Source organism: Anomaloglossus baeobatrachus, chromosome 4 (assembly GCF_048569485.1).
Source record: "Anomaloglossus baeobatrachus isolate aAnoBae1 chromosome 4, aAnoBae1.hap1, whole genome shotgun sequence".
Classification (NCBI taxonomy): Eukaryota; Metazoa; Chordata; class Amphibia; order Anura; family Aromobatidae; genus Anomaloglossus; species Anomaloglossus baeobatrachus.
In genome coordinates, this window is record NC_134356.1 from 482,210,950 (window position 1) to 482,228,917 (window position 17,968).

General features: G+C 47.8%; 1 protein-coding gene across 1 annotated transcript in view; it reads left to right on the plus strand.

The window, feature by feature from the left end:
* The window catches only part of RFX7 (regulatory factor X7), a 176,761-nt gene that overhangs the window by 150,650 nt on the left and 8,143 nt on the right, over positions 1–17,968 (plus strand). The window contains exons 7-8 of the mRNA XM_075345747.1: positions 186–393; positions 10,144–10,439. Coding sequence (XP_075201862.1) covers positions 186–393; positions 10,144–10,439 — 504 coding nt within the window. The remainder of the gene's footprint in view (positions 1–185; positions 394–10,143; positions 10,440–17,968) is intronic.

The window sequence follows — 17,968 nt, forward strand, 5'->3', positions numbered from 1 at the left end:
AATGCCAAGAAGCAAAACTGTAAATGCAGTAAAAGCTATATCATACAAACTGTATAATAAGTAATGTGGCATATTTACATACCATAGTAGCTGAACTTGGAAAAAAAAAAGTTATAGAAGTGGAATTATGTGTGTTAGCTTTCATGAAAATGGCTGCTCTCCTTACTCTTTGTTCTTGTTTTCAGCTGGATGGCATGGAAGTATCGGCTCAGCTGCAGAATGCTGATGAAGAGGTTGTGTCTGCAGCCTGTCGCCTTGTTTGTGAGTGGGCACAGAAGGTCCTTAGTCAGCCATTTGATTCCGTTTTGGACTTGGCTCGTTTTTTGGTCAAAAGCCACTATATTGGTACTAAATCAATGGCAGCGTTGACTGTGATGGCTGGTGATTCTGCAGGTAATCCCATTTCTCTTTAGATTACATCCTTTTTTTTTTTTAATTACTGAAAATTTAGAAAAAATAAAATAATGTAATTTGTAGTGGTTCTCCACTTGGTCCACACAGCCTTTCAACCCATTTTCTACAGTTTTGTATGGAATATCTTACAAAACCTTTGCATACGATTTTTGCATATAAATTGTATGGCCAGTGCCTGACATGTTATGCCCCCATTCCTTGACAAGGATGAAGTAACAGACCTTTTACCTCCATCAAGCCAGGCAAAACATGTGACCGGTATAGATAAGCCTATTTATGTAGGTAACTATTACACCCCTTATAAAAGGGAACCTGTCACCAGATTTAGTGACTATAAGCTGCGGCCACCACCACTGGGCCCTTATATACAACATTCTAACATGCTGTATATAAGAGCCCAAACCACTGTATAGAACATAAAAAAAACACTTTATAATACTCACCTAAAAAGTCGCTCCGGTGCACACCAGTCGGATGGGTGTCTCCGTTCTCCGGGACCGGCGCCTCATCTTTTTACACACTCTCCAGCACTGAGGTCCTGCGCAGGAGCACTTTGATCTGCCCTGCTCAGGGCAGATCAAAGTATTGTAGTGCACCGGCGCAGGACCTCAATACCGGCCTGTGTTTATGACGTAGGACGCGTCATGCACCCCGGCTTCAGAAGAAGGAAGACCAAGATGGCCGAAAGAGGAGACACCCATCCGACTGGTGTGCACCGGAGCGACCTTCTGTTTTTTACGTTCTACAGAGCGGTCTGGGCTCTTATATACAGCATGTTAGGATGCTGTATATAAGAGCCCTCTGGTGGTGGCCGGAGCTTATAGTCACCAAAACTGGTGACAGGTTCCCTTTAAATACATTTGAGCTTTTGATGACAGAGTATTTATGCAGCTTAGCCACAGGAGAATGGCAGTAGTACATAAATCAATGGGCTGCCTGGTTGTGACAGGACAGGTTAGAGTGTGAGAAGGGCATCAGTCATTCTTAGGGTCCCATTGTAAGAAACCTATACCAACCTCTTTTCTTTTCTTTTCTTTTTTTTTTTTTCTTGAACTGTTTGTAATATTGTAGTGCTAACTACAGTGTTGGGCTAATACAATGAACATGCTTAACCCCTTCACGACCGGCAGATTGGCAGATTTTTCGCTTTCCGTTTTTTGTTTTTTTTTCACCATTCTTTTTCCAAGAGACGTAACTTTTTTATTTTTCGGTCAATATGGTCATGTGAGGGCTCCTTTTTTTGTGGAACGAGGTGTACTTTTAAATGAAACCATAAGTTTTACCATATAGTGTACTGGAAAACGGCAAAGAAATTCCAAATGCAGAAAAATTGCAAAAAAAGTGCGATAGCACTATAAGTTTTTGAGATATTTTCTTCACTGTGTTCACTATAAGGTAAAACTGATGTGTGGGTGTGATGCTTTAGGTCAGTGCGAGTTCGTTGACGCCAAACATGTATAGGTTTACTTTTATATAAGGAGTTAAAAAAAAAATTTTAAGTTTGTCCGAAAAAAGCGTTGCAAGTTTTACGCCATATTCCGTGACCCGTAGCGTTCTCATTTTCTTTGTCGCTCCATTGGGAGACCCAGACAATTGGGGTGTATAGCTTCTGCCTCCGGAGGCCACACAAAGTATTACACTTAAAAGTGTAAAGCCCCTCCCCTTCTGCCTATACACCCCCCCGTGCATCACGGGCTCCTCAGTTTTTATGCTTTGTGCGAAGGAGGCACACATGCACGCATAGCTCCACAATTTAGTCAGCAGCAGCTGCTGACTATATCGGATGGAAGAAAAGAGGGCCCATAACAGGGCCCCCGGCATGCTCCCTTCTCACCCCACTCTGGTCGGCGGTGCTGTTAAGGTTGTGAGGTACCCATTGCGGGTACATAGGCAGGAGCCATATGCTGTTTTCCTTCCCCATCCCTTAAGGGCTCTGGGTGAAGTGGGATCCTAATCGGTCTCCAGGCACTGGGACCGTGCTCCCTCCGCAGCCCCTGGGGAATCTGCTGGACAGGAGCCGGGTATCGTCAGGGACAAGGCCCTGCTACTGTGAGGTACTCTGTGTCCCCTTGGGGACGGCGCATGGAGCGCTTGTGTTATACACGCTGCAGCACTGCTGGGTGTGTTAGTGCGCCGGGACTACCGCGCTGACCGCGCTTGTTTGCCGGCCGCGCTTATAACTTTAGTCCCCGGCTTCTGCGGCCTAGTACCGCATACTCCCGCCCCCGGGCCTGCCAGTCAGGGGAAGGGAGGGACGCTGCAATGGACGTCAGCGCTGAGGGCTGGAGCATACTTTGTATCCTCCTCCCCCCTCACTGAGCACCGTGGGGCACCAGATTCCCGCACTTTCTAGGGCACGCCCACGGCCCCCTCCTCCTCACAGAACGCCGGCAGCCATTCCTGTCAGCACTTCTGAAGCTGGAGAGGAGAGACAACACGGCTCTGGGAGGCCCAGGCAGGGAATCTGGTGGTCACACAACCGCTTTGGGCGGTCGGTAAGCCGCACCTGTTACTAGGTGCTGGCCCCCCTGGGTGCCGAAGTGTGTATATATATATATATATATATATATATGCTTATATGCTATACATTTACTCTGTACGGTCGCACTGTTGGTTTTTGGCTATATACCCTCCCGGATTGTACTCAGAGGGGACAACAGCATGTCGTCCGCAAAAAGCAAGGGTGCCAAAGCACAGGCTTACTTTGCAACCTGTACCTCATGTGCGGCTATGCTACCGGCAGGTTCCACCTACCCTCATTGTGTGCAATGCTCGGCCCCTGTGACACTTACTCAGCCGGAGCCTCTGCCACTGGTGGCCCAGGTGGAACCACCTGCTACCACTGTCCAGGTGACAGGGACGGAGTTTGCAGTATTCGCTGACAAACTTTCTGAGTCTATGGATAAATGGTCTGCTAAGATACTAGAAGCCTTGCAGTCCAGACCGGTAACACAGGCCCCGGGCACTGTTGAATCATTGACCCCAGGCCTCCCTCGGTTGGAGCAGCAAAGTGCTCCTGGGGTGACTCATAGGTCCCAAGGTGAGGTCTCCGACACGGACCGCAGTCCCAGACCGCCTAAGCGGGCTCGCTGGGAGCTTCCCTCGACTTCATCACACTGCTCAGGGTCTCAGCAGGAGGACTCTCTAGAGGATGAAGCGGAGGTGGCAGATCAGGATTCTGATCCTGAGGCCGCTCTCAACCTAGATACACCGGAAGGAGACGCCATAGTGAATGACCTTATAGCGTCCATCAATCAGGTGTTGGATCTTTCTCCCCCAGCTCCTCCAATTGAGGAGTCAGCTTCTCAGCAGGAGAAATTCCGTTTTAGGTTTCCCAAGCGTACAATGAGTACGTTTCTGGATCACTCCGACTTCAGAGAGGCAGTCCAGAAACACCGAGCTTGTCCAGATAAGCGCTTTTCTAAGCGCCTTAAGGACACACGTTATCCCTTCCCCCCTGACGTTGTCAAGGGTTGGGCTCAGTGTCCCAAGGTGGATCCTCCAGTCTCCAGACTGGCGGCTAGATCCATAGTTGCGGTGGAAGATGGGGCTTCACTCAAAGATGCCACTGACAGACAGATGGAGCTCTGGTTGAAATCCATCTATGAAGCTATCGGCGCGTCCTTTGCTCCGGCATTCGCAGCCGTATGGGCACTCCAAGCTATCTCAGCTTGTCACTCGCAGATTAATGCAGTCACACGTGCCTCTGCTCCGCAGGTGGTGTCCTTAACCTCTCAGGCGTCGGCGTTTGCGTCCTACGCCATTAATGCTGTCCTGGATTCTGCGAGCCGTACGGCTGTAGCATCCGCCAATTCGGTGGCAGTCCGCAGGGCCATGTGGCTACGTGAATGGAAGGCAGACTCTGCTTCCAAAAAGTTCTTAACCGGTTTGCCATTTTCTGGCGACCGCCTGTTTGGTGAGCGATTGGATGAAATCATTAAACAATCCAAGGGAAAGGACTCATCCTTACCCCAGTCCAAACCAAACAGACCTCAACAACGGAAGGTACAATCGAGGTTTCGGTCCTTTCGGCTCGCGGGCAGGTCTCAATTCTCCTCGTCCAACAGGCCACAGAAGGGTCAGAGGAACTCCGATTCATGGCGGTCTAAGTCATGTCCTAAAAAGACCGCCGGAGGAACCGCTCCCAAAGCGGCCTCCTCATGACTTTCGGCCTCTTCAAACCGCATCCTCGGTCGGTGGCAGGCTCTCCCGCTTTTGCGACGCCTGGCTGCCACAGGTACAAGACCGTTGGGTGAGAGACATTCTGTCTCACGGTTACAGGATAGAGTTCAGCTCTCGTCCTCTGACTCGATTCTTCAGAACATCTCCGCCCCCCGAGCGAGCCGATGCTCTTCTTCAGGCGGTGAGCACTCTGAAGGCAGAAGGAGTGGTGATCCCTGTTCCGCTTCAGCAACAGGGTCACGGTTTTTACTCCAACTTGTTTGTGGTGCCAAAAAAGGACGGATCTTTCCGTCCTGTTCTGGACCTAAAACTGCTCAACAAACACGTAAAAACCAGGCGGTTCCGGATGGAATCGCTCCGCTCCGTCATCGCCTCAATGTCCCAAGGAGATTTCCTAGCATCAATCGACATCAAAGATGCTTATCTCCACGTACCGATTGCACCAGAGCATCAGCGCTTCCTGCGTTTCGCCATAGGGGACGAACACCTTCAGTTCGTGGCACTGCCTTTCGGCCTGGCGACAGCCCCACGGGTTTTCACCAAGGTCATGGCAACAGTGGTAGCAGTCCTACACTCTCAGGGACACTCGGCGATCCCTTACTTAGACGATCTGCTTGTCAAGGCACCCTCTCGAGTGGCATGCCAACACAGCCTGAACATTGCTCTGGAGACTCTCCAGAGATTCGGGTGGATCATCAATTTCCCAAAGTCAAATCTGACACCGGCCCAATCACTGACATATCTCGGCATGGAGTTTCATACTCTCTCAGCGATAGTGAAGCTTCCGCTGGACAAACAGCGTTCACTACAGACAGGGGTGCAATCTCTCCTGCAAGGCCAGTCACACCCCTTGAGGCGCCTCATACACTTCCTAGGGAAAATGGTGGCAGCAATGGAGGCAGTTCCTTTTGCGCAGTTTCATCTGCGTCCACTTCAATGGGACATTCTCCGCAAATGGGACAGGAAGTCGACGTCCCTCGACAGGAACGTCTCCCTTTCTCAGGCAGCCAAAGCCTCCCTTCGGTGGTGGCTTCTTCCCACTTCATTGTCGAAGGGGAAATCCTTCCTACCCCCATCCTGGGCGGTGGTCACGACGGACGCGAGTCTGTCAGGGTGGGGAGCGGTCTTTCTCCACCACAGGGCTCAGGGTACCTGGACTCAGCCAGAGTCCTCCCTTCAGATCAATGTTCTGGAGATAAGGGCAGTGTATCTTGCCCTAAAGGCGTTCCAGCCGTGGCTGGAAGGCAAGCAGATCCGAATTCAGTCGGACAACTCCACCGCGGTGGCATACATCAACCACCAAGGCGGAACACGCAGTCGGCAAGCCTTCCAGGAAGTCCGGCGGATTCTGCTGTGGGTGGAAGCCACAGCCTCCACCATATCCACAGTTCACATCCCGGGCGTAGAAAACTGGGAAGCAGACTTTCTCAGTCGCCAGGGCATGGACGCAGGGGAATGGTCCCTTCACCCGGACGTGTTTCAAGAGATCTGTTGCTGCTGGGGGATGCCGGACGTCGACCTAATGGCGTCCCGGCACAACAACAAGGTCCCGGCATTCATGGCACGGTCTCAAGATCACAGAGCTCTGGCGGCAGACGCATTAGTTCAGGATTGGTCGCAGTTTCAACTGCCTTATGTGTTTCCTCCTCTGGCACTGCTGCCCAGAGTGTTGCTCAAGATCAGGTCCGACTGCCGCCGCGCCATCCTCGTCGCTCCAGACTGGCCGAGGAGGTCGTGGTACCCGGATCTGTGGCATCTCACGGTGGGCCAACCGTGGGCACTACCAGACCGACCAGACTTGCTGTCTCAAGGGCCGTTTTTCCATCTGAATTCTGCGGCCCTCAACCTGACTGTGTGGCCATTGAGTCCTGGATCCTAGCGTCTTCAGGGTTATCTCAAGAGGTCATTGCCACTATGAGACAGGCCAGGAAACCAACGTCCGCCAAGATCTACCACAGGACGTGGAGGATATTCTTATCCTGGTGCTCTGATCAGGGTTTTACTCCCTGGCCATTTGCCTTGCCCACTTTTCTTTCCTTCCTTCAATCCGGATTGGAAAAGGGTTTGTCGCTCGGCTCCCTTAAGGGACAAGTCTCAGCGCTCTCTGTGTTTTTTCAGAAGCGCCTAGCCAGACTTCCACAGGTACGCACGTTCCTGCAGGGGGTTTGTCACATAGTCCCTCCTTACAAGCGTCCGTTAGAACCCTGGGATCTGAACAGGGTGCTGATGGCTCTTCATAAACCACCTTTCGAGCCAATGAAGGATATTTCTCTTTCACGCCTTTCGCAGAAAGTGGTCTTCCTAGTAGCAGTCACATCACTTCGGAGAGTGTCTGAGCTAGCAGCGCTGTCATGCAAAGCCCCTTTCCTGGTGTTTCACCAGGACAAGGTGGTTCTGCGTCCGGTTCCGGAATTTCTCCCTAAGGTGGTATCCCCCTTTCATCTCAATCAGGATATCTCCTTACCTTCTTTTTGTCCTCATCCAGTTCACCAATGTGAAAAGGATTTGCACTTGTTAGATCTGGTGAGAGCACTCCGGCTCTACATTTCTCGTACGGCGCCCCTGCGCCGCTCGGATGCACTCTTTATCCTTGTCGCTGGCCAGCGTAAAGGGTCACAGGCTTCCAAATCAACCCTGGCTCGGTGGATCAAGGAACCAATTCTCGAAGCCTACCGTTCTTCTGGGCTTCCGGTTCCCTCAGGGCTGAAGGCCCATTCTACCAGAGCCGTGGGTGCGTCCTGGGCTTTGCGGCACCAGGCTACGGCTCAGCAGGTGTGTCAGGCGGCTACCTGGTCGAGCCTGCACACTTTCACGAAACACTATCAGGTGCATACCTATGCTTCGGCAGATGCCACCCTAGGTAGGCGAGTCCTTCAGGCGGCGGTTGCCCACCTGTAGGAAGGGGCCGTTTTACGGCTCTATTACGAGGTATTATTTTACCCACCCAGGGACTGCTTTTGGACGTCCCAATTGTCTGGGTCTCCCAATGGAGCGACAAAGAAGAAGGGAATTTTGTTTACTTACCGTAAATTCCTTTTCTTCTAGCTCCAATTGGGAGACCCAGCACCCGCCCCTGTTCCCTTCGGGCTGTTGTTCTTTGTGTACACATGTTGTTCATGTTGAATGGTTTTCAGTTCTCCGAACTTCCTTCGGATTGAATTTACTTTAGACCAATTTTTAAGTTTCCTCCTTCCTGCTTTTGCACCAAAACTGAAAAGCCCGTGATGCACGGGGGGGTGTATAGGCAGAAGGGGAGGGGCTTTACACTTTTAAGTGTAATACTTTGTGTGGCCTCCGGAGGCAGAAGCTATACACCCCAATTGTCTGGGTCTCCCAATTGGAGCTAGAAGAAAAGGAATTTACGGTAAGTAAACAAAATTCCCTTCTTTCGGGATCTATGGCTCAGTGATGGCTTATTTTTTGCGTCTCGAGTTGGCGTTTTTAATTGTGCCATTTTTGCGCAGATGCTACGTTTTGATTGCTTATAATTGCATTTTGTGCAAAATTTGTGGCGACCAAAAAACTTAATTTTGGCGCTTAGAATTTTTTTTGCCGCTTTTCAGTTTACTGATCAGATTAATTGATTATATATTTTTTTTTTACTTTTTTTTGTATTTTTCTAGTCCCCCTAGAGCAGGGGTCTCAAACTCGGCGGGGTGTATGGGCCGCACAGAGGAAAAAAAATAATTTGGGGGGCCGCATTCTTTGCAGGACAAAGTGACATTTTTATTGGTACCATATAGAATATATATATATTTAATTTTTTTTTTTTACACACCTTTGGATCGCTGATTTTGAACATTTTCACTTGTTCATTATAGCAAACATGCACATTCTTTGTTTAAATATAAACTTTTTTTTTTTTTTTTACATTTTACTCCTTTCTTGTAACTAATAGTCTTACAATTACCACTATATAGAAATTTTGACCAACATCTTTTAGTAATGTTCCCCATATTGTTGTAACGTGCCCATCCTTGTCCCCTTGTAGTATTGTGCCCCATCCCACAGTAATGTGCTCATCCTTGTCCCCTTGTAGTATTGTACCCCAACCTAGTCCCCATCCCACAGTAATGTGCTCATCCTTGTCCCCATCCTAAAGTAAAGTTCCTCATCCTTGTCCCCATTTTGTAGTAATGTGTTCATCCTTGTCCCCATGTTATAGTAATGTGTCCATCCTTGTCCCCCATCTTATAGTAATGTTCCCCATCCTTGTCCCCATCCTAAAGTACTGTCCCCATTCTATAGTAATGTGCCCATCCTTTAGTAATGTGCCAACCTTGTCCCCACCCTATAGTAATGTTCCCAGCATTATCCCTATTCTATACAGGTAAAATATATCTTTGTATCGTGTTAGCCAGTAGAGATAAAAAATTGTTTTAAAGAACTGAAGTCCTCAGTGGTTGATGCCTTTTAATGGTTAACTATTCTATAGTAATGTTTCCCATCCTTGTCCCCTTGTAGTAATGTCCCTATCCTACAGTAATGTGCCCACCTTGTCCCCATCCTGTAGTAATGCCCCCACCCTATAGTAATGTCCCCATCCTCTAATAATGTGCCCATCCTAGTCAGTAAAGTGTGCACTTTGTCCCCATCCTGTTGTAATGGGTCTGCAGCTCCCCTCACCTTCCACAGACGCCGGAGTGAAGCTGAGGGGAGTGGTCTGCGGCCCCAGATCCACAGTGATTGGAGAGATCGGTCACAAGGCCAGTCTCTCCAATCAGAGCTGGGGGCGGGTGAAACACAGGTCACCCAGCTCCATCCAATGATCAGGGCTACAGCTGCCTTGATCTTGGCTGGATTTCAATGTTTCAGCGATTTTCAATGGCTGAAACATTAGTGGCTGTGATTGACTGAGCGGCGTTCGTCAGGCAATCACAGCCTCCGTAGGTCCTGGGAGGAGACACCACCCCTCCTGTCAGGCAGAGGTCCCCTCCTCCCCGAATCTAAGGTATTTGCACAGCGATCGCAGCCACCGGGACTGCGATTTCGCCATGACGTACACTGGGTACGTCATGGGTCCTTAAGTACCAGGGAGCCATAACGTACCCAGTACGTCATAGGTCGCTAAGGGGTTAACGTCCAACACACACACACACACCATTCTTCTCACCTGTCCCGCGCTGCCTCATCTCTGCTTCGTGATCTCTCACATAAATCACTGACAGAGACATTGCACCTGCCGCGATAGTGAACAGGGGCACGGGCCTGGGGGCCGCACAAACTACTCTGAGGGGCCGCATGCGGCCCGCAGGCCGCGTGTTTGAGACCTCTGCCCTAGAAGAGGGCTATATGGATCAACAATCTGATCGCTCTGCCACATCTGCTGATCACAGCTATACAGCTGTAAACAGCAGATATGGTCACTTTCTGCTTCACTCGGCCTGGGCCGAGTGAAACCGAAAGTAATTCATGTCAGCTACAGGAGTCATCACATGACCCTGTGCTACCATGACAACTACCGGAAGTCACATGGTCACGTCATGTGACTTCCTCTACCGGCTAATCTCGTTATGCGCCATAATAAAATGTATCTTTTTATTGTAGGATTGAAAGGAATAACCCAGACATCTGCATTTGTGCCTATGTCTGAAAGCAACGCTTTCCACCCCCAAGTGAAGACCCTGGCTTCCCCCGTAGATGCCAAACAACAGCTTCAAAGGAAAATCCAGAAAAAGCAGCAAGAACAAAAGCTACAGTCACCTTTACCTGGAGAGCTGCAAATAAAAAAACAAGATGGGCCCGCACCCAACGGAATAACTAGTATTTGTAACGGAAGCCCTGCAATCCTTTCTCCTCAGCCCATTGGAATTGTTGTGGCCGCTGTTCCGAGCCCAATTCCGGTAATTTTCATGCGTTGGCTTATAGCAATTTTATTGCCAGATATTGAGATGTAAATTTGTCATCTAGGTCTGCACTTGCCTTTAGAGCCAATTCTGTTGTACAGCTACATTTTTTTGTTGAATCCCCTCATATTCTGCTGACTCTGGTAAATCACATTTATGGGAATTGTAGTCTTACACAAAATACTACACAGTGGTTTCATGTAGGAAAGGCTATTGCTGGCCATACACATTAGATGGCTGTTGGCCAAACGATACTTTGGGTCAGCTCTTCCACACCCATGAGCAATCGTTCAGCCGAATGCTCTTGTGCTCTCTGTGTGAAGCAGTCACTAAAAAATACTGGCGACAGGTTATCTATTGGAAAATAAGGCAATCGACAGCCCAAGATCGGACATGCCCGATCTACATCTTCTATAACAATCTGTGTCCCCCATACATATTAGAGTGTCAGATCTGTAGATATCAGCAGACTTGGCCAACATTAATTGGTGTTTGGTGGACCTTACCCTTCCCAGAAAGGGGCTAAGCTGTAAGTGGTTTCAATAACATAAAGCTGATTATTAATTCTTGTCTGGACTGTTCCAATACAGGTTGTAAATAAGTAAAGCAAGAATTTTGCAAAATTAATATTTTTTTTATAAATTTATGTAGCTCCAATAATGTTGTCAATGCCGACCATGTTTCCACCAGAATTTTACTCCCTTCGGGACCAGGCAATCTTTTCTTTTTTTTCGTTCTTTGTTTTTTTTTACGATTTAGTTTTCCCTCGGTTTGTTCCAAGAGCCATAACTTATTTTATTTTTCTGTCGATATAGCCATGTGAAGGCTTGTTTTTGTGGGATGTTGTACTTTTGAATAACACCATTAATTTTATGTACTGTAATGCTAAGCGGGGAATAATGTAGAAAAAAAATGTTGCTTGCATCACAATTTTCCGACAGCTGTAATGTTTTCAATTTTGGGGGTTTAGAGCTGTGCTAGGGCTTGTTTTTTTGCTCCCCAAACTGATTTTTTTTATTGATATTATTTTGAGGTATATGCAATGTATTAATCATTCAATTTTTTACTGTTTTTGCATTGGCCAAAAAACTGCAATTCTGGTGATTTTTGATTTGATTATTTTTTCTCTCGTTACATGGTTTACCACTCTGCTTAATTTATTTTATATTTTGATAGATCAGACTTTTACAAAAGCAGCGATACCAAATGTGTATTGTTATTTTTTATTGCCACAGCATTGCTGTATATGACAACACATTAACGTCCCGCAATTGTGTCACAGGAGCGCCAATGAGGGATCAGAAGGGCTCCACGCACGACTGTTAGACACAGATAAAGGCTGAATGATTCAGCCTTCGTCTGCAGGAAAGATGCGGGCTCATTATGCGAGCCTGCATCACAGGCAGGGAGACGACTCATGGGTTGTTAAGGGGTTTTAAAAGTGATGTCCTAGAAGAACACACACAACAAAAGCTTCTCCAGGAAAGCTGTTTCTCTCCATTACTTAAGCTGGGTTTACACACTGCAACATCTCAAACGACATCGCTGTAACGTCACCGGTTTTGTGACGCAATAGCGATGTTGTTTGCGATGTTGCAGTGTGTGAAACCTATCAGCGACCCGGCCCCTGCTGTGAAGTTGTAATCGTTACAAATCGTTCAGGACCATTCCTAGGTCCTTTGTTTCCCGCTGTGCAGCATGAAGTTTCAGTGTGTGAAGACTTTGCAGAGACTTTGTTAGCAACTTCCCTTTCAAAAGGCTGCTTATCAACGTCCCCAACAACCAGCTAGGTCGCTCTGCAGGTCTGGATCGCTGTTGAGTTGTTGGCCAGGTTTGCCTGTTTGAACGCTCACCAGAGACTTAGCAGAGACTTAGGGAGGTCGCTGTTACGTCACAAAACCGGAGACGTTACAGCGATGTCCTTTGCGATGTTGCAGTGTGTAAACCCAGCTTTACACATTTCTGATGAGAGGTGAGGTAGACAATTATTAAAGGTAAACTTTAGAAGGTAAAGATTACTGTTACCTGTCGTCAAGATAATGGAAAAAGGACACACGTGCTTATGATGGCTACAAGAAATAGAGGACGATGAGAGCCTTCCATAGGTAATCTTTATAATTTCAAGGCTTCCTTATCTTTGCTGTTGACACTTTCCACCAACCAAGCCTTTGTAGAGAGGGCTCCATATACAGCAGTACACTTTCATTGCCTTTCTGATGTTATTTGTGTAACCTAGAAGTTGTCCATTAGTATACCTCTTAATGTTTAATAGATGAGCTTGCTCATTATAGTCAGTCTGTGCAGCATAGCTGTAAGTAACATGTTACAGTACCAGGACAGGAAAAGCCTTCGAAAGTCCAGGGTAAAAGCTGCTGGCTATTCAAGTGTCCACGATGTACATACATATACAGTGTTATATACCGTATTTTTCGGACCATAAGACGCACTTTTTTCCCCTCAAATGTTGGGGGAAAGTGGGGGGTGAGTCTTATGGTCTGACTATAAGGTTGCGGGTGCGGGGAATGAGGGTGGAGCGGGTCATCGGCGGCACCAGCAGGCTGTAGCAGCCTGCCGCAGCCTGCCGTGACCACGTGGGCCCGCTCATTACATATGCACGCCCATCCTCCCGCCCATCATCTCTCAGCGAAACCGGCGCTGACAGGTGGGCGGGGTGATGGGAGGGGTGCGTGCATAATTAGCAGCCGGCCGTGATCACCCCTGGCAACTACAGCCTGGAGTGATCATGTGCGGCTGTATTCACTGCTCCCCGCGCATCATTATCAACGCGGGGTGCAGTGAATCAGTGTACTCACCCGTCACCGTGTGTGGAGCCGCCCCCCTGCAGCATCGCGTCTTCCTGTCTGTGCCAGCGGTCAGCTGATCTGGACACTAGCGGCGCGCACCGCGATGACGTCATCGCTGTGCGCGCCGCTAGTATCCACCAGAATCGATCAGCTGACCGCCGGCACAGACAAGAAGACGCGATGCTGCAGACAACGGTGACGGCTCCACACAGCGGCGCTGCAGCTGAGACAGAGATCGGTGCTTCAGGGAGTGAGGAAGGGTAAGTATAAACGTTTATTTTTTTCTTTCCTGTGCCACAGGATACACGCCATTTACTAGGAGGGGGCATTTCATGAGCAGGATGGATGGGGGCATTTCATGAGCAGGATGGATGGGGGCATTTCATGAGCAGGATGGATGGGGGCATTTCATGAGCAGGATGGATGGGGGCATTTCATGAGCAGGATGGATGGGGGCATTTCATGAGCAGGATGGATGGGGGGCATTTCATGAGCAGGATGGATGGGGGGCATTTCATGAGCAGGATGGATGGGGGGCATTTCATGAGCAGGATGGATGGGGGGCATTTCATGAGCAGGATGGATGGGGGCATTTCATGAGCAGGATGGATGGGGGCATTTCATGAGCAGGATGGATGGGGGCATTTCATGGGGGATGGGGGGTATATTATTAGCAGGATGGGGGGTATATGAGCAGGATCATATACAAAGCAGGAGGATCCTTATCAGAATGGGGTACCTTAGTAGAGAATTTGGGGACATTACCCCCATAACAATGTCAGCAGCAGATCCTCGCCCCATAACAGTGTGTCATGACCATATTTTTTGGTTAAAATTTTATTTTCCTATTTTCCTCCTCTAAAACCAGGGTGCGTCCTATGGTCAGGTGCGTCTTATAGTCCGAAAAATACGGTGTGTATATATATATATATATATATATATATATATATATATATATATATATATATATATATATATATATATATATATATATATATATACATACACACACACACACACACACACACACACATACATACATACATACATACATACATACATACATACATACACATATATATATGTATGTGTGTGTGTATATAATATATATATATAATAACACACACTACTGGCCAAAAGTTTGGACACACCTCATTCAAAGAGTTTTCTTTATTTTCATGACTGAAAATTGTAGATTCACATTGAAGGCATCAAATCTATGAATTAACACGTGTGGAATGAAATACTTAAAGTGTGAAACAACTGAAAATATGTCTTATATTCTAGGTTTTTTTAAAGTAGCCACCTTTTGCTTTGATTACTGCTTTGCACACTCTTGGCAATCTCTTGATGAGCTTCAAGAGGTAGTCACCGGAAATGGTTTTCATTTCACAGGTGTGCCCTGTCAGGTTTAATAAGTGGGATTTCTTGCCTTATAAGTGGGATTGGGACCATCAGTTGTGTTGGGCAGAAGTCTGGTGGATACACAGCTGATATTCCTACTGAATAGACTGTTAGTATTTGTATTATGGCAAGAAAAAAGCAGCCAAGTAAAGAAAAACGGGTGGCCATCATTACTTTAAGAAATGAAGGTCATTCAGTCCGAAAAATTGGGAAAACTTTGAAAGTGTCCCCAAGTACAGTGGCAAAAAACAAACGCTGCAAAGAAACTGGTTCACATGAGGACCGCCCCAGGAAAGGAAGACCAAGAGTCACCTCTGCTGTGGAGGATAAGTTTATCCGAGTCACCAGCCTCAGAAATCGCAGGTTAACAGCAGCTCAGATTAGAGACCAGGTCAATGCCACACAGAGTACTAGCAGCAGACACATATCACAAGAACAACTGTTAAGAGGAGACTTAGGGTACCTTCACACTTTAGCGATGCAGCAGTGATCCGACCAGCGATCTGACCTGGTCAGGATCGCTGCTGCATCGCTACATGGTCGCTGGTGAGCTGTCAAACAGGCAGATCTCACCAGCGACCAGTGACAAGCCCCCAGCCAGCAGCGACGTGCAAGCGACGCTGCGCTTGCACGGAGGCGGCGTCTGGAAGCTGCGGACACTGGTAACTAAGGTAAACATCGGGTATGGTTACTCGATGTTTACCTTAGTTACCAGCTCACACCGCTTAACTTAGCGTGTGCAGGGAGCAGGAGCCGGCACTGGCAGCGTGAGAGCTGCGGAGGCTGGTAACGAAGGTAAATATCGGGTAACCACCTTGGTTACAGCTTACCGCAGGCTGTCAGACGCCGGCTCCTGCTCCCTTCAGATTCAGGATTGTTGCTCTCTCGCTGTCACATACAGCGATGTGTGCTTATCAGCGGGAGAGCAACAATAAAAAAACGAACCAGCACTGTGTGTGACGAGCAGCGATCTCACATCAGGGGCCAGATCGCTGCTCAGTGTCACACACAGCGAGATCGCTAATGAGGTCACAAAAAACGTGACTCAGCAGCGATCTCAGTAGCGATCTCGCTGTGTGTGAAGTACCCCTTAGTGCAGCAGGCCTTCATGGTAAAATAGCTGCTAGGAAACCACTGCTAAAGACAGGCAACAAGCAGAAGAGACTTGTTTGGGCTAAAGAACACAAAGAATGGACATTAGACCTGTCGAAATCTGTGCTTTGGTCTGATGAGTCCAAATTTGAGATCTTTGGATCCAACCACCGTGTCTTTGTGCGACACAGAAAAGGTGAACGGATGGACTCTACATGCCTAGTTCCCACTGTGAAGCATGGAGGAGGAGGTGTGATGGTGTGGGGGTGCTTTGCTGGTGACACTGTTGGGGATTTATTCAAAATTGAAGGCATACTGAACCAGCATGGCTACCACAGCATCTTGCAGCGGCCTGCTATTCCATCCGTTTTGCGTTTAGTTGGACCATCATTTATTTTTCAACAGGACAATGACCCCAAACACGCCTCCAGGCTGTGTAAGGGCTATTTGACTAAGAAGGAGAGTGATGGGGTGCTACGCCAGATGACGTGGCCTCCACAGTCACCAGACCTGAACCCAATCGAGATGGTTTGGGGGTGAGCTGGACCGCAGAGTGAAGGCAAAAGGACCAACAAGTGCTAAGCATCTCTGGGAATTTCTTCAAGACTGTTGGAAGACCATTTCCGGTGACCTCTTGAAGCTCGTCAAGAGAATGCCAAGAGTGTGTAAAGCAGTAATCAAAGCAAAAGGTGGCTACTTGGAAGAACCTAGAATATAAGACATATTTTCAGTTGTTTCTCACTTTTTTGTTAAGTAAATTCATAGTTTTGATGCCTTCAATGTGAATCTACAATTTTCAGAGTCATGAAAATAAAGAAAACTCTTTGAGTAAGAAGGTGTGTCCAAACTTTTGGTCTGTACTGTGTATAGATAGATAGATAACTACAGACCTGTCTCTAATCTCCCATTCATCTCAAAACTCCTGGAACGCCTGGTCCATTCCCGTCTAATCCGCTATCTGTCAGATAATTCTCTCCTCGACCCTCTACAATCCAATTTCCACTGCTTACATTCTACTGAAACTGCTCTTACTAAAGTCTCTAATGATTTACTAATAGCTAAATCTAATGGTCAGTACTCCCTGCTGATCCTCCTGGATCTCGCTGCTGCATTCAATACTGTGGATCACCAGCTCCTCCTCACTATGCTCCGCTCTATCGGGCTCAAGGACACCGTTCTTTCTTGGTTCTCCTCTTACCTCTTTGATTGCTCATTCACTGTATCCATTGCCGGATCCTCTTCCTCTCCTCTTCCCCTTACGGTCGGGGTTCCTCAGGGTTCAGTCCTTGGCCCCCTCCTTTTCTCTCTATACACAGCCCCTATTGGAGAAACCATCAGCAAATTTGGTTTTCAGTACCATCTCTATGCTGATGACACCCAACTGTACACATCTTCTGGCATCACCACTGCACTATTACAAAATACTACCGATTGTCTGTCCGCTGTCTCTAACATCATGTCCTCCCTCTATCTAAAACTGAACCTGTCAAAAACTGAACTTCTTCTATTTCCTCCCTCTCCTAACCATCCGAAACCCAATATTACCATTTCTGTTTGTGGCTCTACCATTACGCCCCAGAAGCACGCCCTCTGTCTTGGGGTTATATTTGACTCCGATCTCTCCTTCACTCCCCACATTCGTTCACTCGCTCGTTCTTGTCAATTCCACCTCAAAAACATCTCGAGAATTCGACCTTTTCTTACTGTTGACTCTGCAAAAACTCTTATTGTCGCTCTCATTCATTCTCGCCTGGATTATTGTAATTCTTTACTAATTGGTCTCCCTGTTACTAAACTCTCCCCTCTCCAATCCATTCTGAATGCCGCAGCCAGGATCATTTTCCTCTGCAACCGCTTCACTGATGCCTCTGCTCTTTGTCAGTCATTGCACTGGTTGCCCATCCGCTACAGAGTCCAATACAAACTTATCACTCTCACTCACAAAGCTCTCCATGGTTCTGCACCACCCTACAATCTCCTCCCTCATCTCTGTCTATCACCCCACCCTAATGACCTAAGACTAACATCCTCAACAATTCGAACCTCTCACTCCCGTCTTCAACATATCTCACGAGCTGCGCCTATGCTCTGGAACACACTACCAAGAGCAATCCAATTAATTCCCAGCATCCACACCTTTTAAGCAGGCCCTAAAAAATCATTTCTTTAGACTAGCCTATCACCTCACTGCCCTGATCTAATCTAGTCCCTTTCTGCCCTTCCCAA